Genomic DNA, 22088 nt, shown 5'->3' on the forward strand with positions numbered 1-22088 from the left:
TCTATTTGTTTTGCATGTGCCACAAAATCAGCTGCTCTACCTGTGTTATACTCAAGATTTTTTCTTTTTTTACAAATACTAAGCAAGTTCACAGATTTTTTTTTCATTATGTTTTTAGAACAGTTCATATATTGGTAACAATGTTAGCCCTATTCATACATACTTAACTGAAATTGCTGGAATATGCATGGCAGGCCAGTAGTTCTCATGTAAATAAACACGTTGGTCCGTGTAATGTCTGATTTCCATGCAGTAATACTCAAAAAAGGAAACAAATGTCCAAGGTTTGTGGTCGATTTAGACCAATTTGAAAAGGTCAAATTTAACTAGCAGTAAGTTTAGCGCTTCTGATTCACTTGTTGCCAGCTGGCCAGACTGCTGGTCAAACGACCAATTAAGGTATTTTTGTTCTCATAACAAGTGGCTTGTTAGTGTTTTTTGTCCTCTCAAATTTGTGAATTTTCTTGGTTAAATTACAATACAGTAAATCTTTTGGTCCAAGATAATAAACAGTCATTGTCTACTGTTTTCTTATGATCCAAACAAACACAGGAGTATGCCATTTAGCGTGCATAGCTTACTTCCCAAGTTTTCCCTACTCCAACTACTATTACTATTACTGTCTCCCTCTTCTACCTCTGTATTTCTCTCATGTGTCCACATTAGGTTTAGAAACAGTTGTCTCGCATGACTGACAACCTCCTGTCCGGGATTTGTGTCAACAGGAAATTGTAAATTGTAAAATTATAACAAAAACAAAAGATTTAAAGAAAAAAATCAGTATTATGTCTTTGTATTTAAATATATCACTGCCTTTACCCATCTCCTAATTTTCCTAGCCACAATCAAATCAAGGTAGTCCCAGCACTTTTTATTTTAAAGCACTGAGAGCAATTTGTCTTCCTTTAAATGGTCGGGACCGGTTAAACTTGTCTCGCTGCATGTTAAAGCTTCTTCAGCTATCTTAGATTAGCATAGCTTGGCTGAAAGCACGTCTCTTATCAACACTTCGCTAAGCATTGATCAAGTGTGAGTGTAAAGTGACGTGATTATTGTGGGAAATCCGAACAAAAAATAAATAAAGAGCTGGTGAGCGTGACAGTCGTGGCTGGATCTTTTATTTATGTGTTTATTTATTTATTATAAAGTGTTTGTGCCACCTGCCAGCGGGCCATTGGAGCAGCCTATAAAGCACCATGAGAGGCAAAAGAGCAGGACACCAGACTGGTGCATATGAAAATGAAGATGTAAATATTGTATACGTTTCAGTATAGCGTTATATGCTTCAAGTTGGGCACACTTATGTATTATTTGTAGATGTATGCTTATTACTGTCAGACATTTTACCGGGTGAAAAAAGTCAACTGGGTGATGTGGGGGCGAGGAGGGGGGCAGATGACCCGAGTAATTGATCAAATAATCGATAGGATGATTGATTCAAAAAAATATTTGTGAACAAAAACCCTACTGTTAGGGCTCAACTGAGACGACTGAGAAATGTCACTTGAGTTTTCTCAACTAAAACATGTAATAAACAGCCACTTGCCAAAACACAAAAAGGCAAATGCAGGAGGTCCTGCATTGTGTTCCGCATCCTTGTTGTACTGTATTCAGTGATGTCACACGAGTAGCTGGCAGACACACCCTTCCTTTCTACACGCCCTCTTTCCCAGTATCGTACCGTGGTGTGCTAAACTGGTGAAATTTTCATTCATAACTTTGAAGGCTTGTGACCATTTTCTCCCATCGATTTTGTATTTCCCTCATATATGGATCCTATTTTCAAATACTTCTATTTCCATGTCTTTTTTTGTAAGTAAACAAGACTCATATACAATCACTGTTGATCCGTCAAGCAGTGTGCTCTGCTGCTGACGTCAGGCCAGGGGAATGTCAACAAAGCCGGGACTCCAGGCAGAACCTCTCCCACGTTCCCTCCTCTCCTGCTCACATCAATGGCCCATGTTTACAATAGGCTTCCCTGTACACAAGTGACATGAAAGGAAAGTTCCACATCCGTGTGTGTTGTATCGACTGTGGCAAGAGAGGGCTACTCCAGCATGCTTTTGTGCTGCTTTGTTTGAAGTGTCCACATTCTGAAGCACTGTGCAGGGCTTGTCAGGCAGGCATCTTGTGGGAGAAGAGAAGTGTAAACAGCTGCCTTTGACGTAAAACTTTAAGGCAGTTCTCCTTGTAAAATAAAGGACGGTTTACATAAGGATGGAGGCCTTGCGTATTTGCAGAAGTCGATGCTGATTCCTGGAAGTTTCCACATCATGTTCAAGTGGAAGTAGTTTAAAGATGATAACTGCTAGTTTGTACTGTAAATTATAATATACTGTCGAATGAGCTACAATGTAAATGATGTGAAATAAGTGATGCATTCATTCAACAATATTTGCTCACCACTGTGGTTGTAGTTTACATTGCTGTATCGGGGTTAGGGTTGCTGGATGGGTTATTAGTTTAAAATTCTCATTATACAGTACTTAATAGATTATATATTGACCATCTGTATAGTCTCTCTACAACAATGAATATTTGATCACAATAGGAAAAAATACATTCGGTTTGTGAATTATTGTGTAAAAAGAAATGTTCATCTTTTGTAAATGTCAAAATAATTCCTGCCAAGACTGTTTGACGAATACAGGATGTTGTGAAGTCCACACATCCGCCCATCTACTTCCACCATGTGACGACGTAATTTCCAAATTGTCGTCACTCATGTTTATTTACACCCATACCACCAGAGAGTGGGTGGTGTTTTTCACTCATTTTTATCACAGAGGGAAAATCATCTGTGATGACATGGCGACAGTATGTCACCGGAAGAAAACAGATGGGGAACAAGAAGAGCGTACAAGGGAGTAAAGGAATTCTTTGCATAGCATTCCTGCCCAAGGGACAACATGGCTCCTCCAGGGCAGGGGGTGGGGAGGTTGGCTTGGGTGGGTGAAAAATACGCCAAATGCTGCATTGTGTTCTAACCATTCAGAGGTTAATCCCCTCATCAAGCAACGGAAGCTGCAATTCCACAAAACTGACCATTTTAAGTAACTTGAACAAGACTTCATGCAACGGGTTTGATGCATCCATGGTGTGAAAAATGGTGTGAATTTTTGAGACGGATGCATCCGTCATATTGTTCCTTTATTATGCAGAAAAATCATTGATGTTTTCCGTACTATAAGCCACAACTTTTTTCCTAGATTTTGAACCATGCGGCAAATACAACAGTGCAGCTTCTCTGTGGATTTTTCTTTCAGCGGTAAGGGGCGCTCTATAGTTCTGAAAATACGCTAAATAATTTTTTTCTTGGGTCTATTCTGTTTTAATTAGGAAAGTTGTTGCCGTGTTAAAAGGCACTGTTATAACAATATGTTTATGTACCTTTAGGTGCATTCACAGTACAAAATTGTTCTATACTTGCAGTAAACAACTGCGGTTTATAGCCTAATGCTGCTTATATAGCTTTTTTTTTTTTTTTTTTATGAGTTGCTGCGGCTTATATGTAGAGGGCCAAAATATTAGAACTAATACCTGTCAGGCTAAACTCAGCATTACTAGTAGTATATATAATTTTGTAGTTGGTGAACCATAGTGAGTACAGACGCAGCTTCGTTCTGGCCAAAGAAATCCACAAATATAAGCTGTGCACTCAAGCTTCATTTGTTTTTGGGTTCAGCAAGTTCAACCACACTAACCATCCCAGCTGGCAAAGTATGGGAACCCAATCAGAAAGTTCAGCCTTTTTTTTTAAAGATACTCTGTTATAACAATCAAGTCGAAGGGAAAATAATCTGGACTTCCTGATATGGGGTTTCCCAGGGAAGCCGCGTTCAGTCATTTCTGGGTCATGACATCAGTGGCAGCAACACAGAAGCGTTTTGATTCAAGGGGAGGAGATGAGGAAGCTGGTGGGAAAAAAAACCCCACTGCCATCACGGCAACAACAATAACTCCCTATCCTGGGTGCCAATGCAAATCAGCTGTAAACAGTGTCAGGGGTTTTGGTGGGGAGGCGGGGGTGGGGATTGTATTAGCAGAGTCGAAAATAGAACAGCCACCAGCTTTTAAATAAAAGCAAATGCAGAACTAAAATGCAGAACTACAGTCATGGGGATATTTTTTTTTTCATTGTTCCATGAATGAACACCTTTAGAGGATTCTTATTCATCTCTAAATGTGTCTTCTATGTGATTAAAAGTTCCATTACCAAACAGGGAAATGGAAAAATAAAACGCTTTAGCGCATCTCAGGTTGGGAATTTAACTTGAGCCGAGTGCCAACATGCTTTCACAATGAACAGTAACAGTCTCATGAGTTGTTTGGGTGACAACATTTTAATATGTCACCACGCTCAAATTCCCACGAGGATAAATGTGTACAGACCTCAGTGGACAATCCGCCCCCTCCTCTCTTAACCTCCGTGGGAAGGTGACACAAGAAGCCTTCTTCCTGGTTCAGCACATTCCTTGTCATTCTGCCAGGCTTTCTGAAAGACACGTGTCTTCCCATTCTCAGGGGCCTCTCGTTTGGACACTTGCGTTTTGGTTAAGAAGCAAAAACCTTCATGAGTGATCAATATGCTCAACAATCCGAGTATGCAACATAGAACTGGAAGAAACTTGAGATAAAACATTTGCATGCCGCGTGTGCATCGTCAAAAGCGGCCGCTTAGCTAAGACCAGTGATAGAAACGCTATCATTTCGGCTCCAAAGAAATCCAATAGTATGCCACAAATAATCAATAATGGCATTACTTGTAAATTACATACATGTGTATCGTACTGCAAATGTGTTCAGCGGTGTCCCATTAGGCCTTAATTCACATAATAGAGGAAACCAGGGTTATCAAAAGGCAGTTTTGGCCGTAGTTTTTCCTTAATTGTGTAATCATCAACTATTGTCTATCAAAGTTATCATCTTGTCAAACTTTAATGATGCAATGTCAGTTTAAATATGCCATTGTGAAAATGTCCCAATTGTTATTGTGGAAAACAGGTTGCGTGAGTTCGTGTGGATTTACCAGGTGAAATCCAAGGATCACACAAGTAGTTTGTATAAATGATCACAATTCCTTCAACTATTCAAAGTATTATATTTTAATATAATTTTACAAACATATAGCCTAGGCATCTCACTTTTAAAAATTCTACATTTTAATGAATAATTGAAATGAACTTAAAGTTCACACTTCAAACGCCAACAAAGAATGCGTACTTGCGTTTAATCCCACTCACTGTTATTTAATTACTTTTATGGCCAAAATCATTCCAAAATGCACCGAGTGAACGTTTTCCCAAGAACCTGAAGCCAAACAAAACCGTTTGTTTGTGAGTGACAACGTAGTAGAGAGGGTAAATCTGACACGATGCACATCTACACCCAGGTAAAAATGAACTCTTTGAGGAATCGATCATGACAAATTACAGACTCGCCTATTCATAGGATACTACGAAATCCCCCTCTGTCAACAGTGTCATTACCAGCAGGAATCTGGGGGACAAACCCCGAGGTCTTATTTCCTGTGATCTCAATTCCCACAAGCGAGAGGTCTGGATCTGACGGCAGTCACAGCATTGTAAACACTGGCAGCCTCAATGCGTCATTCCCTTTTTACACACAGATTACAACTACCCCTAAAAAGACACGACAATAGTCATAAAGAAACCATTCGCAAGCCCTTCAGTAGCCAAACCCCTAATTGAGACGAGTGGGGATAATTTCCTGGAAGAGAAGTATGAGTGGTCTGGACAGGTATGTTGATCACCTCTGACCCCAAAGCAGGCCTGTGCTGTCATGAAAGTTGACCCATGGTGACCCTCGGGGTCCTTCACAGGCCTTTCAATGAATGCTAAGCCATAAAGGCCACACTTTGATGTCCACAAAAGCACTTTTCCCATGGCCTCGCTAGTCAAGATTCCTCAGGATCGGGAAAGGGGGGGCTACCTGAGGAGAGGTCAGGCCATACCGGAGGTTACCCACCGCACAGCGATTCCTTTTTCCTTTATGACACCTCTAAAAATAACTAACACCCCAACCCCTTACCTCATCCGGTCCCCTGCAACACGCACATGCAAACTTTCACACATGCTGACGACTTCCTTATTTGGGAGGAGTTAAAACGACTTGGCAGCTAATTCCGAGCTTCGGCGGATGATATTTCAGGGTTTGCGTGTTTATTTGTGTGTGTTTAAGTGCGTCAGCGCGGGGCGGTCAAATTTGTAGCTTCGATGGCACTCTGTAGTCGAGTGGGCAGCTGCCAACCATAACTCTCTCTTCAGGCATCCCTGTGTGGTGAGATCAGTGCTGGGAGAGGATGAAGCATCAATCAGGGACATCTTTTACGCAAGACCACACAGAACCAGAATAGTTTGGCAATAGTCAGTATGTTTACATGTGCACTTCAGGCAAGTTGAACGACCATTAATTGGAGTATTTACTTTGTCTTTGAACACACGCACATGACAATTTACTGACTGAAATATGTTCACGCTTGTAATGTTTGGGTTACTGTTGAATTAGACACTTAAGTCCTAAAACCGATGTGCGCAGCCTTGACATGTTCCTTGGTACCAAGTGGAAGATAAAATGGCAAGATAAAGTCAAAGGTTTAATTCATTCACTAAGAAATACCTAGAAATGTTCACACTAGTTGAGCGTATATGCAAGATCTTTTCCATCAGTCCCTTGATGAATCGTCTCCGATAAAACCTCGGTTGATGAATTAGAATTTATTTCAAATAACTGCGCATGCCCGTGCTGTACATTGGCTTTGCATGATTAAAAGGTGCTAAATTAACATATATCATTGGAATAGTTCTGAGCATAAGAATAGATAATTATGTCAGTTGAACACTTTTTCATCATTTGTAACCGAAAGTTAAGTCCTTTTTTTCAGTGCGAAAAATGCAAGCGGTCTGACGGTGCGGATAAACGATAGTATACAGTGGAACCGCGAGTTACAAATGATCCTTTTTACAAATGTTTCAAGTTAGACGCAAAATCTTTGCTGAAAGTATGCTCGAGTTATGGTCATGTTTTATCATGTGAACCATCGCGACATGGTGACACATTTGTGCATCAAATACATGTATGCACATTTGGCGCACAAATTTGTGTGTACCCACGGTTAGTGAATAAGGCCGATTTTGTGTCCGTCCCATCAGCATAAGTAACATGGCCAGGCTTTGTTTGTGTGAGAGAAGTGATGCTGCAGAGCTGCTGGGCAGGATAACACCCCTACTCTAAGAAGGGGGTAATCTTTGTCAATCACTGTCATGCTGCAGACAACACCAGGAGACACCTGGCACGGTTCCATTTCTGCAGCCCGCATTACCCATCACATCTCCATGATGACTTGCTGTCAGAGGAGAGCGTAGCAGATGATTTTTAGGGTGCTTTGAGCGATTTAACTGGAGCACTTCAGGGCATGATTGCCTAATTGCTACATTTATGATTCTTGTGTATGACAGACTTTTCCCCGTTATAGCTTTATAATAATGAGGGTGGCCTATTTTCGTGGTCATTACAATTTAAATTCTATATATAAGCATATAAATCTGTATTACATGTGTAATTCCTGGTACAATATCGAGGCAAAATTGTGAGCATGTCATCAGGCAATGGAGTTTTATTTTTACAACACCATTGGGACACAAGGCCGGTGAGAGAAAAACATTGAACGGACACATAAAAGCAACGGAAATGACAAAAGATGGGATGTAATGTAAGTAAATGAAGGATTGTATTTTTGGAACCAGGTGGAAAGATGAGTTTTAAATTATGTAACAAAGCAGCTTCATAAGCTACAAGATGTATTGTATATTGATCCTGTTAACATTATGAATGTGTCAGGAATATGCGAAAAGGGATGTAAAGGAAGTACAGAAAGACTGTGGAGAGCCTGAAAATGTTTCTGTTTTTTAAGGTCTCGGAAATATGCAAAATCTTTGAGGAATTCAGTTCCAAATTATAATGCAAATTGTGTTTTTTTTTCCAGATTTGTATACATAATTGCCATACTCAATGATTTGCTACTACAAATATTTTAAAGACGATAATGATAATTTGTTCAACGAATTGATTTTTGCAATGATTCATAAGGAATAACTCATGCCACCACACACCTCCACTGAGCTCAGTATCTGTTTGTCTTCCCCTTCAACAAATGTAAAATGTAGTTTACGTTTAGTCTCCAAATTGCCAGATGCGCCGGGGGCATGCAATCGAACACTCCGGAATGCCTATCAAGGCGTAGCGCGCTCTACCAAATTCACAGAAGAAACAGAACTAGACTTGCCCTGACATGAAAATGAGGATGCACATGTTTTTACACCGAGCTCAGTCTACTTTCTATCACCAAATTGTCATGGACGCCAGAAAGAACGCCCGGTGAGGCACTACATGGTCCAAAACACCGTAAACCAGCTCCAGCATGAGAATGAAGATGCGCCCATTTTTATGCTGAATGCAAATGAAAATAAAGCTCTATTTAGCGTTTACTGTGTTTAGCAATAAAATATATTGCTGCATCCACTGAAGGTGAAGAAAATTAATTCGCTTTAAGGTCACATTTTCCATGAATCTAAAAAGAGGAAGAAATATTACGTAAGCGATTGTGCACTTGACAACTATTTTCCCCCAACTCGGCTATAGTTTCAGTGTGTTTGTGAAACAATGTCATATCGGGCGTTAGGCTCAATATGTCCGTAAGGAAGAGATCTTGTTTTACGTGAAGAAGCTGTTTGCCTACCCTGTCTTCAATTCTTCCTGAGATTTGAGTGAGCAACTGGCCTAAAGCAAGCAATGCAGCTAATAATGTCACCCCCCACACCCCTGACACATGGGCCGTCATTTGAGCCCTGCTGACCACGCAGGCAGGCATAGCTGCAGCCCGGGAGAGACACACTCACCGCAGGCATTTCAAAGGCCTTCCACTGTCACACCGTTTGATTCGAACCTCTCCATTTTCACACACCTCTCCAATGGCCCTGACTGGGCATGAGCTCAGCGCATCCACACCCCTCTCTGAACCTTTCAGGACTCGGTAAAACACATGCTTTCACACGAATGCAACAATAAAGATCATGCGTGCTTCTTACAACTTGCTGCAAGGAATCCAAATACAAGAGAGCAGCTGTTTCAGCTTTTACATACTGCACACTATATTTCCAATTATTTGAATGCTACAGAAAACCCTTAGGTTAATCTCTGCCTGATTTGTGTATTATCTTGCAGCATTTCAAAGTTATGACGAGAATGTGCCCCGGGCATCCCAAAAGCAAGTAGGAACATTCCAATGTTCTCGTTGCCATTCCAGTCAACGGGTACACAGTGATAGAACCCCCCACCAAACACACACACACACACACACCCACACTTGTACCACCCCCTCTAAACAAAGTGTTTTTTCAGTTGGGTAAATATTCACAAAAACATCGATTTAATTAACAAATAATTAAATATGTTTTCCTTTTCATTCATACCTGGAATCGTTTGGTTGTACCTGGGCCACCTAATGGATTACAACACTGTCTTTACAAAAAATAAACAATGCCAATAGCGAATAATATGAATACAATTAATTCTCAGTTTGGACCCCGCTTGAAATGTGTTATTTTAAATGCTTAATTTTGTGGCTTTTTTTTTGCAGTGTAATAAAATTGCGTCCATTGAATTTCGACAGTTCTTGTGTGTGTGCACCCATTTAGCGTTTGCCATTCAAAGTAAACGAAAACTAGAGCTCTCACGCTGCGTGGGTGTGGGTGGGGCAGGCGGCCGTGGGGTTGGGGGGGTCGTGCATGCTTTTCAAACAATAACTTCGCGCGGGAAAAGGGGAGCTCAGGGATGGGAGGAGCAAAGACAGGGGTGGAGTTGTCGTGGGGGATGGGAGTAAATGGAAAGCTTTTTATCTCCAGTTTCCCACATCCTGTGAGCGGCTCCAAACGCGGCCACCCAATTTGAAAGAATGAGTGGAATGCATCCATTCACTCCCCGCCCCATCCCCGCTCTTTGATGCACAAACCGCTTAAGAGGCATTGTCAGACAACTCAAATAAAGACCATAGTCCAGGACTTCACTTTAGCCAATAAAGCTCCGTGTTTAATGTGGAAACAATCAGGAAAATGGCAGGGGGTTGGAATAGCTGGAATGCAGTTGATGGACTTCCCCCAGTTTATGCCACGCGGTTGCTATACTATTAAAAGCAGAAATGTAAACATTACAAATCTAGATACAGTACTACTATCTATTTACACTTTGGAAAAACACGTATAAGTTTAAGGGAAACATGATAAAGTGTTATGGTTGAAGTATGTAACTTAATAGGCACTGAAGAAGGGAGCACGTGAGTTTCTGTTTCATGTATGCTCCTCTGTCCTCACGAAAAAAAATGTCGTCAGTTTCCCGCTGAGGGTGGCTTGCAGGGGTGGTGTTTAGATTTGAATGGCCTTCTTCTCCACCTCCTTTTCCAAAGTGAGTCCACAGCACCTAATTCAACCCCCCACTCCATTTTGGCGCGTTTTGATTCCCGCCACGTCTGTGTCTGGCGGGCTGGGTTACGGAGTTCACTGTATTTTCATGCTGGTGATTGACGTGAGTTTGGAGGGAGAACTCGCTTTCCTATTGGTGGACAGAGCAGAAAAGGGCGATACGGGGCGTGGTTGGGTACGCCCATTACTACAGCCTTATAAGTGTCCTCCCCCCGCCTTATGTTACTAAAGCCGGTGCCTGAGAGATCCTCGGACTCGCTACGCCGTCTGTTGATGTCGCCGATTTGTACTCGTTTGTTTACAAAACACCGCTGAGAGGCTTGTGAACGTGCGTTTGGTGTTAACGCAAACACGCAGCCTCTCGCCCGGACGACATTCTCCACTCGTTGTTTTCCTTTTGGAACGAAAGCGGGTTTCCCTCTATCCGGATGAAAGGATCCTTGGCGCATTTTTGTTCCTGCGACGTGGGCACCAGACACGGGAGAACCGCACCAGGATCTTAACTCCAACCCGGCAAAGCCAAGACTGATCAGCATCGTTCTTGTATTTTTCGAGGGGACTTGAAATAAAGGAATGCTGCTTTCCAAGCTCAACTCCCTGGCCCACATTTCCAGCGACATGCCGGCTAAGCTGCAAGTTCATCCAGGTTAGAACGCCCTTCTCTCTCGCTCTCTTTTTTTTTTGCGCCGTCATGGAGGATGAAGCGCTGTAATGGCAGCCCGCTCTCAAGGGCGCCACTTTTATGTACGACCCGAAGTCAAATGTTGCAAATCTATTGTAACGGATACGCTTTTATGGAGAATTTGGTGGTATTTGGGTGGTTGACTGTAACCGTAGATGTGTGTGTTTGTGTGCGCAGCGAGGGAACCCTTCGAGAAGCTCTACCAGGTTGGGGCGGTGTTGGGCAGCGGGGGTTTCGGCACTGTGTATTCCGGCACGAGGGCGTCAGACGGAGCACCGGTCAGTATTCCAATTGATTACCAGTACTGCTTATATACCGTTCATATCAATTTTAATTTTTTTTAACCATGATTTTGCTTTGCTCAGGTGGCTGTCAAACATGTCGCCAAGGACCGCATCTCCGAGTGGGGGGAGCTGGTGAGTGATGCCTATGATGCGCCCTTTATTTACTGATTCATCCCATGTTGTAACAACGTGAATTCACGCGCACACCTCCTCCTCCCCCTCCTCTTCTCCAGCCCAACGGCTCCAGGGTCCCGATGGAGATTGTGCTGTTAAAGAAGGTCGGAACTGGCTTCAGGGGCGTTATCAAAATGCTGGACTGGTTCGAGCGAGCGGACAGCTTTATTATCGTCATGGAGAGGCCCGAAAACGTCAAGGATTTGTTTGACTTCATCACGGAGAAGGGCGCCCTGCCCGAGGAGCTGGCCCGCAGCTTTTTCCGCCAGGTGCTCGACGCCGTGCGTCATTGTCACAGCTGTGGCGTGGTGCACCGGGACATCAAGGACGAGAACATCCTCATCGACCTCCGGACGGGAGAGATTAAACTCATCGACTTTGGCTCCGGAGCCCTGCTGAAGGAGACCATTTACACAGACTTTGATGGTAAGGCGCCACTAACAACATGTTTCTAAAATATATTTTCATTTATCTCATTTATAATCCTGGTTGCATTTTATTCTAATTTTAAATTGCTAAATTGATGTTTTTAATTTGAATCATACGTGTACCAGCCCGCAATTACGAACCCAGAAATAATGCAGGCACTTTGGCGCCTCCCATTGGTCAAAAGGGGTATTTTTACAACTCAAAGTTTGTAAACAAAGTCACATGGCTGCTCCCCCGCCCACACATATTCGCTCTTAGTGCTCACGCACTCACGTCTTGTCACGCTCCCTGGCACCTGCGCGCAGAAAACACATGCAAAGAGGATTAACCTGATACACACTTTTTCATTTTGGAAGGAATGTTATGAGCCAGGGATTGATATTTTAATGGGCGGTGGAACATTTCTTAAAAGTTAACGGTAAAATTCAATAGGAAATTGAGATGGGGAATTTTGGAAATATTTAAAACTGGAAATGTTCCATGGGAATTAACTGCTAATTAAAGTTAATTTCATATTAACATTTGTTTCATGTAAGTAGACATCCATACACATTAGACCATCTCTACAACCACAAGCAGCACCTTGATTGGTGCTTAATTTTCATTGAACTTGAGCGGTGGCATAGAGCGCTCATAACACAAAGAAAAAACATCCACCAAGTGATGGCTTTTAGGCAAAAAAAAAGTCATGTTAGGGCATTCACAAGTCAAGGTATCATCACACTTGTATGAACACTGGTGATGGTATTCAAGATAATTATGAAGTATATTTCCACAACTATTTTAAAGTTCCCCACTAATAGGCAACCTTTGTTCTGTTTTACCCCAATGAAAAATTTCTAGCTTTGAAATTTCCCCAAATTTTGTAAACCTATTTGTTATGTAAGTGTCATTACTGTCTGGGTACTCATAATTTTATTTTCTTTTTAAAGGCACACGGGTTTATAGCCCACCAGAATGGATCAAATACCACCGCTATCAGGGACGCTCGGCCACAGTTTGGTCGCTGGGTGTGTTGCTATACGACATGGTGTGTGGAGACATCCCCTTCGAACACGACGAGGAGATCCTCCGAGGGCAGGTCCTTTTCAGGAGGAGAATCTCCGCCGGTAAGATGCGCACACGGCAATGAACATATTTGTGATTTCTCACATGTTACATTAATGTGACTAACCAAATTGTTGCCCTTCCTCCTGCAGAGTGCCAGCAGCTGATCAAGTGGTGCCTGTCTTTGCGGCAAGCCGATCGGCCATCCTTTGACGACATCATCAACCACTCGTGGATGCAGAGCACGTCGTCTTCGACGCTGCCGCCCGCGCCACAAACGGACAAATCGAGCACAGAGATCAAGTTGCACAGCATCAGCCACGAGCCCTCGGCCTTCACATCGACCTCTGTGACCGTGGCGCTGTGACGGTGGAGAAAAGCAGCATGTTCGGAACCTCGCCATCCTCGTGCCTCACTTGATTTACTCCCTGTGACCACATCAGACCATCGATCTTCATGGGCTCTGATGCCTGATTGTTAGCCTGTAGGAGGGCGTGCTTTGCTTGCCGAACAGCACGTTGCCAGGAGAGTGCGAGTTATGTAACCACTCTGCTGCAGATTTGTTCTTTAAAGTGCCTTATGAGACTGTTTGGGGTGGGTGGGGGGATGGGTTACCTGGAAATACTTGAATATTTGGAATGCAAAAAAAAAAAGGCTAATGTTCTTGATAGTCTTTAATTTTTTACTATGCTCAAGGCTTTATCTTATTTTTTCCACTCATGGGCCTAGATCAGTGAAGCCTATGCCGTTACGTCGCAACCACTACTAGCTCTACTACTGCTCAATCCAATCTCATTGGCAACCAGTCGTACCTCACGGCTCTGGCACCATCCTGTGCAAACAACAACACTGTACTGACCTCACCCGCTTCGTAACCACAGCATCTGCCTTGCTCCTTCCTTCCTTCCTTCATGTGTAAATCCACACCCTGAACTTCAACTCCTCATTGCAAAGTCAACCATACCCAAATGCACCATCCTCCGCTCTCTTTCACAATCTGAAAAGAATATGTCAAAACAGTGCCTCACATAGGTCTTAAACATTTGGTGGGAGGCATGAATTGTATAATATGGTATTTATTTTTTTTTCTGCGACAAGCTTCTTATCTAGATTTTATTTATTTTATTTATGAGAAGAATTACGGCTGTTCATGTTTCATTCCACAGTCGCTGAAGGGCCCGCCATTATTTAAGAGACGAAAGCAAGAATATTTTTTGACCATATTTATTATGGCTTGAATTTTGTTTTGTAATAAAAGAGCAGACACATGTGTGTGTATGTCCTGTAAATAACTTGTAAATAGTTCCCAAAGCACTTCCATGTTAGTGTATTTGAACACTGAACGTCTACTGATGAACTGTTGGATGCAGTGTGTTTGTGTGTATGTGAAAGCAAGAAACCTCATTTGAATGCAGCTTTGATTGTTCATTTTCTTCAACCATTCAGATTAGAATTGTAAATTATGTTAGAAATTATTTTTTTACACGAGTTCAATAAATATTTTTGTTACAATGTTGACTTGAGTCTTGTGTATTACTTCAGTACACCTTGGACAGATTATAGATGTATATGACGTGATTAACATTTTGGGTACTACTTTACAATAGGGTTTGCCTGAGTTTATAGGAAATGATATTTTCTTAAATTGTTTATTAAAACATACATTTTAGTGACTGAGTGATTAGATAACAGCTGCAGTAACCTTGTTTGCCAAATAGTGAGCCTACATTTACTGTAACGAGCCAGTTGCGTCAAACATGGATTTGCCTTAAATACGTTTTACAGCATTGTGGCATCCACAAGCAGAGCATATAATCAAATATGTGGCCACGTTGCATTGTTTAGGAGGTGTGAAGTAATCAAGTGAGATTGCAGTGGCGTGGCCCCATGTGGTAATCTCACTAACAAGCTCAATGTTGTGTACTCACAACGCTCGTGTAGTTAATCTAGACACCAGTGGGCTATGAAGCTGCTCACCTGAACAGACGAGGGCTGCACATTTAATCAGTCACCATGCACCCAATGACTCCTCCAAACAACCTCACCGGTGTCAAAGACATGCTTGGTAGCTTGATAGAAAACTCTAAATTGCACTTAGGTATGAATATGAGTGTGGATTGTTGCTTGTCTGTTTGTGCCCTGGGATTGGCTGGCAACCAGTTTCGGGTGTACCCCGCCTCTCGCCCAAATGCAGCTAGAATTAGCTCGAGCACACCCGCGACTCTTGTGAGGACAAGCCATTCAGATGAACACAAATGGCAATACCTCACACAACAGGATAAGCATTAAGATAGACCACTATCTTCCGGCGTTAATTTATTCGGCGAAATGTATGAAATGCTGTATAATACATAAAATATTCCTTGATTTATATAAACAAAGGAAATTATGAAGGAAGGTTTGCTAAAAGTCCAAATGTGTTGCGATGAACCAGAACAAAAAAAAAACAATTCATCAGAATCATCCATCTTTGTTGTTTATATTTGCCTGGAACCCTTTGAAGTCGGAACTGGGACAATCCAAGTGGGATCTATATAACTTCCTACCTTCCTCGAATGCAACATATGTATATGTATGTAAATTTATGTAAATTATCAGCCGTACTACTTGTTTGTGGGTGTCCCAAAAGGTGCCATTCAAGACAATTGACCGCGCACTTTCTCACTGCATTCATAGATGAACGCACCATCAAAAATATTAAACAAATTGAGTACTGTCTGTCATAATAACTGTCCCCCCCCATGCATTTCATGTGCCCCCCTTCAGACTGAGGTCTGCCAATGGGGCTGTTGGTTTGAATTGGCAGTTAGCTTAGAAACTGAAAAAAAAAACAGATTTCTGTGAGGGCTCGTGTAATTTTGATTGTCAATTACAGTATACCTGAAATGTTACCACATCATTCACTAACAATTTCAATGTTCAATTGATGCAAAACCAGCGATTGCCACTCGTGAAGTCTCGGTGCTGAACGCTCACCGTACGACAGTTCAGTTTCATACTCCACACGGTAGGAGTGGACCTGAGATTTGGACCCTGAACCTCATGTTAACCAGTACCAATATTGTATTGTATTTTGTCCAGTATTTTCATGTCTGATTTGGGGACAGTTAAACTCATCACTAGAGACCCAAGCAATGAGCAAAAATCCAAAACATGTTTGTTTGTTTGTTTTTTGCACCGCCGTTTGGAAGCCGCACAAGCTGCATCGCACCACAGTTTTTTTCTGTGAATGTCTCCGAGGTTCATTTCCTCTGTCATTCGCAGAAACCGTGCGCCATATCACAAATGTATGCCAGTAAACTGATGGAAGTATGTGACCGCTTATCGCACACCTAGTTTAGAAATGAGTCATCACTAAAATAGAACACGAGTAGCTTTCAGAAAAAAAGACACCTGGATTATAATGATAAATAATGTGGTGTTTGCAGTTATCTTATTACAGTGTGCCGTATCTTCTTCCTTGCATTTTTAATCAGTGAGAGTGTTGTCCAGCAGCTGATCATGTCTGTCCTCTTCCCGTAAGTCATGTAGTAAGTGCTCGTTCCTCAGTTGCATAATCAGCCACTCATCTGTCCCGACTGTTAGATTGGGTAATACTGACGGAAACATCGCTCATCACTTTGACCCTCTTATCGCGCTGTCTCCATGCCCTCCTTCCCCTTTCTGCTTGCATGGCGACTATTCCTTGAAAGATGCCAAATCATGCGTCAGTGTGTGACTTATACTGGGAAACATCTATGTCTATATGCTGTATATCTTTTTTTGTTTTTGCGGATTGTGCTTCAGTGTCTGTTAAATCTGATTATTAGTAAATCCTAGCGGATTTCTTTTTTGTTGCCCTTGGACAGCATAATGAGCAGGGTTGGGTAAAGTATGGCCCTCGTGCCACATATGGCCTGTTCTTTTCTTAATCGGGCCTGTCAAACATTTATATTATCGTAGTGAACATTTTCAAGAAAAAGACATTCCCGTGTGTTGCCGTAGCTTCAATAGTGAATCACACTTGTTATTATTCAAGAGAGTGTCCAGTTTGTCTGATCAAGAATGTTTGTGAAAGGTGGAGAGTGGATTTTTCCCTTGTGACCTGCCCCTTGAATCCTGGGGTGCTGTGTGTTTTCCGTCTGTCTCATTGTCTGTCTATTCTCACATTATCTTTACAAGTCTGAACAATTTACAAGCAGGAAGGTATAAAATCCAACGTTTGAAAGGCCCTCTTGGTAAAAACCTCAACTGCATATCTCCATGTGAAATTGTCTGACCTCTTTGCAAAGATAAGAAACTGCGCAAGTAACTTTTTCTTCACATAATTGTTTCAACTATTGTCAATTAATTTTTATCCACATAATTATTGAGAATCCTGTAATCAATCATTCGTTTGTTGCATTAATTTTACTATTTCCGATATTTGGTTAATTGATAAACATATCGATCATAATGTGGGTCAGCTATGATAAACCGCGTTTATAATGGACTAAACTATTTATTCTATTTAGGGCGCCATTTTTTCCCTGTTTATTATATATTCATAGAATTTTTGGAGGAATTATGACAAGTGACTGAGGACAATAGAAGGGGGGCAGCGATGTCCATTTAAAATGCTCCAGCCCACAAGTAGAACACAACTAATAGTGTTATACTGTTTTATATTCCTAGGATATTATAATAATTTGGAGATGTTCCAATAGTCACGGAAACAACAAATGAAAAGAACAATCATTGAAACAATGTTATACTTCAATAATGTTCAATATACGCATGGTCCTTTTGAACACCATCATGAACATTTTTGGTGCGCCAGTGAAGCGAACATAAGGCGGGCCAATTAAATTGTAATCATAAATGTAGAATACAATGTTATCAGTAAAATATTCCAGTAAACGTGTCTTTTTTGAATGGCTTGGCACATCTGCCAGTTGTAAAAGAGAAACATATGAGGACCCACAAGAGTCTCCTCATTGTGTCTCGGGATGAAAACATGATTGCTCCTGTTTTAAACCAATGACAAAGCCTTTGTACATCACCAAATCACTACTTCTAGATACTCCTTAGTCTGAGACAGATGGTGTGTCACCTCAACTGAATCAAGCAGAGCAACCACACACATCCCAATGTTACAAATTAGTGCAAGGCTTTTTGTTGAAAACACTCTGACTGCTCGTTGTGTGCACTCATTTGAATCTATTATTAGTCAACGGCTGGTAAGTAAGTTTCGTATGGCTACAACTCTATTCATAGAGGTGTGGGTCCGGGAGCGAAACAGAGTTTCGGTTCGGACGCCGGGTTTTTGGATCATTCTTGGTTTCCCCGTATGGGTACTCTGCCACCGCACGACGACAACGTGATGATCCGGCGCGGCGGCCCTGAACTGTTGCCAGCCAGTCACAGGGTAGACATAGTGGGAACCGAACCAACGGCTGATTAACCCTCATGTGTGACATAGGTTGCATTGTTTTCTTTCCAGGTAGTCTGGATTCCTTCCACATTCCGAACACATTCTAGGATAATTAGGCACTCTAATTTAGCGAGCGGCTTTAATGGTTATTTGTCTATTTGTTCCCTTTAATTGAATGGCGATCAGTTCTGTGTTGTAGAAAATGGATGAGCAGATGGAGTGACGTTTTTAGTCAGTTGCTGTTTTGAACCTAAATAATGTTTAAAAAGAAGAAGAGCTTTCTGTCAATGTAAAGTGTTATGTCACAGATTCAAACTGATAATGAGATATAATCATCGATTACGATGCAATCATCACACCTACAGGTTGATGAAATACTTGATTAGTTTGTAGCGATTAGTATGAGTGGAAAACAGAAAAACGCCCCAGAAAATGTGTATATTTGAGATCGGATACAGTTGTGACCATGCTGTTAAAAAAAAAATCATAAATTTGGTTTTCGTGAGAACATGTTGCGGCATCATCTTAAAGCAACGCTCACATATTTTATTCCCTCTTTGAGACCTGAACCCGTGACCTTTGCACTTTAACTCAAAAACATCAGTCACATGACAGCTTCAGTTTGAAGTTTTAAATAGCAAACTCCGTATTTTTTTTCACAGCCAGTCGGTCTAGTGATTCTTGTAAATTGCAGTCATAAAAATGTCTGTTTGAGCAAGATTTATGCAGTTTTCTTGTATTTTCTGTTTTCCAATAAATGTTGCGGTTTTTTTACGGAAGCATGGAACTGCCAATGTGCTGTAAAACATTTTAACTGACAAATACGTTCGTAAGCACTCACTATAAATGTAGCATGTTTTCCCCATAATGCCACATGGTATTGACTTGCGCATGTTTGAGTTAAAAAAAAAAATACAAAAAAAATTATTTTAGCCCACAAGTACATTTAGCCATCTTTGCAAGTACAGGACGCATTTCTAGGCAAAAAAATGTACGCTACATTGGCAGTTCCACACTTTCGTCCATTTCACACGTAGCTCGTTTGGTCTTTTTGCAAGACAACTGTTACATTGCGTAAATTCAGTGCAAAGTAAAAAAGAGCAGAGTGAGATTTTAATCAAAGCAACCAAGACAAAGCACATTTTACTCATCAACGGATGCTCTTATTCATTGTCTCATTATGTAGGAATGCATCAACGTCTCCGCTTCATCTGCATGAGAAGATGGCCGGCAGTCATCCTCCTGCACTTGTATTCACACGAATGTAAGAATTTGTTTTAACATGCGAGCAGTGAGTGACTCAGGCACTGAGAAACGACTCTCTGCCCCACCTCAGCACTCAGACGCCGGGTCCCACGGGCCGAGGCCTTCCCCGGCACCTCCATGTCCAACGTGTCTGGGCACGGAAGATGCGAGGAGGTCTGTGAGATGAAGGTATCTTGTGGGTTTGGCACATGTGTGAAGATTTGGAAAAACAAAGTGATCCTGTTTCAAGCCAGGGAGAATTCCCACACATTTCATTCCATGACGTTTTTCCCAGAAAAACAGGCAGAAGCTCCTATGCGACAACATGGGAACCAAAGGTCATATGCGCACGTTGGGGATTTTCAATTCTGCAACACTTTTATCTATTTGTTAGTATTTCTTGTTATTATTTCTATATAAGTATAATATTATGTATTGAGTATACATATATAACATTTGATATAATTTTGTCTGACTTGTAATGAATGCGAATGTGGCATTTATGGTAGGCATCCAGTTGATTTAGAGTTTTGGTATGAGAGTTTGAGGGCCATGCAAAAGAAAAACAAATACAATACTACAATTGAAATAGGCAGGTAGAAAACCTGAACATTTTATGAAAATGATCGTGCCCCGATAAAATTGTGACACGTTTAATATACATTTCCATCTTTAGTCTTGTAGTATAGTATGTTTACTTGTGCCCTGTGTTAACTTACTGCATATGCAAATCAATAGATTGGTCTTGCTGTATGAAGGCGATCAGGTAGAGGACAATTTGCTTCAGCAAGCTCGCCATCCTCCATTTTCAGATATTGAATGTCGTTTAATTAAATAGTTCCAGAATCAACATTGGTCATTACTCTTAAAGTATGAAGGTGAGGTAACTCCTGCTAATAATAAACTGTAAATATAATCAAATGCGGAAAAGCCCAAAACATGCAAAGTAGTAATCTCTACTGCCTGGGACTTAGTGAAACTTGTGACTTTGCTGCCAGGACAGATGCCAATGTCATGATCACTTCCATTTCCGATTTTAGCATCATCATCCTTACATTTTAGCCATCAATATTGCTCTACTATTTGACTGTTGCTCCTAACACTTCTTTCTTGGGGTTTTATGAGTTTGGGTTAATTTCTGAGATTGCAGAAATAATAATGATTTAGTTTCATGAAGAGTGCCATTCAATAGATAGAAGAACGCTTTTGTGATTTCCATCCATTCCATGATTCTTGTACCTTAAGTTGAGACATTCTTTTTGATAAATTTTCTTATTTTAAATGGGGGCAATCTATTGGTCTGAGACCCACTGACATGTTTAAAGATATATTAATAGTGACTATTCATTGGAATATTACAGACCTTTTTTTTTGCTTTAGATGATAAGAACATAAAATGTACTCAAGAAACATCAGACGTGATCGCATTTTGATAATGCTGACTAGTGTGGGGTCACCACATTAATGTCCAAGAGCAAAACAGGGTGAAGCCAAAGTAAAAATTGCCTAAAAATGGCCAATACTTAATTATGAACGGTTTTTTTTCCCTTTTTTTTGGGGCCTTGGTTTAGAATTAGTAGTGAGCCGTTTTCCCAGGTCTGGCAGGCTTCTATGGGAGTCCAGGAAGTGATTGCAGTAGCTCAGTGTGTCTCTGTTTGTTTCCAGGATGCCTGTTGGGTTTCCAAGGTAGTGGGGAGTGCGTTGTCTGAGCCAGAAGTGACCCTGACTCTGTCTTTGGCCAGTTCCCTGAGCAGCTGATAGGCTGCGGGATGGGGAGGCAGCACTTTGTGAAAAGTGAAAGGTTATGGGAATGGGAGCTTGAAGAAGCCAGGTATTTAGATCAGGACAGAAAAGCCTCTGTTTGGCATTCATGATGGGTCACGTTTGTTTCTGCGTGCAGTCTCATACACTGTAAGCAAGGGGGAAAAAAATCTACTCGTATGAACGTAAACCTCCAATGAAAGTTTTACGCAGTATACGGACATCAGTTTGCCAGCTGCTTACAATTAGAAGATCAACGGTCAAATTTACACTCAAGGTAAATGAGAGTCAGCACACACCTGCCACCATTTAGTGCCTATAATTTACCTCAAGTAAATTTCAGCTGTTCCAGTAGGCTTTTCCTTTATTTTGCTTTCTAATTGAACCTGCTATTTAAAATATTTCCTAATTCGTTCCAATGTGTTTAATGTCCCAGTTCCAGTTGAAGAAACAAAAGCATGATGCTTCCTCCAAAATGCTTCACTGTAGGTATTGTGTCCTTTTGGGGGTGAGGAGAGTTGAGTTTGTGCCAAACATACCCATCTCTCAATCATTTGCGGGAGAATGTGTTATGA

At 41.4% G+C, this 22088-nt stretch overlaps 1 protein-coding gene across 1 annotated transcript; it reads left to right on the forward strand.

Moving 5' to 3' along the window:
- Positions 1 to 10704: 10704 nt before the first annotated feature.
- On the forward strand, positions 10705 to 14631 carry pim1 (Pim-1 proto-oncogene, serine/threonine kinase). The gene is made up of 6 exons (XM_088291714.1): positions 10705 to 11145; positions 11359 to 11459; positions 11547 to 11597; positions 11699 to 12065; positions 13001 to 13177; positions 13268 to 14631. Exons 1-6 carry the CDS (start codon positions 11073 to 11075, stop codon positions 13480 to 13482), a joined length of 984 nt encoding a protein of 327 aa, XP_088147840.1. The 5' UTR covers positions 10705 to 11072; the 3' UTR covers positions 13483 to 14631.
- The last annotated feature ends 7457 nt before the right edge of the window (positions 14632 to 22088 follow it).

Source organism: Idiotropiscis lumnitzeri, chromosome 3 (assembly GCF_059441095.1).
Source record: "Idiotropiscis lumnitzeri isolate Australia: NSW breed Sydney's pygmy pipehorse chromosome 3, RoL_Ilum_1.0, whole genome shotgun sequence".
In the NCBI taxonomy this organism is placed as follows: domain Eukaryota; kingdom Metazoa; phylum Chordata; class Actinopteri; order Syngnathiformes; family Syngnathidae; genus Idiotropiscis; species Idiotropiscis lumnitzeri.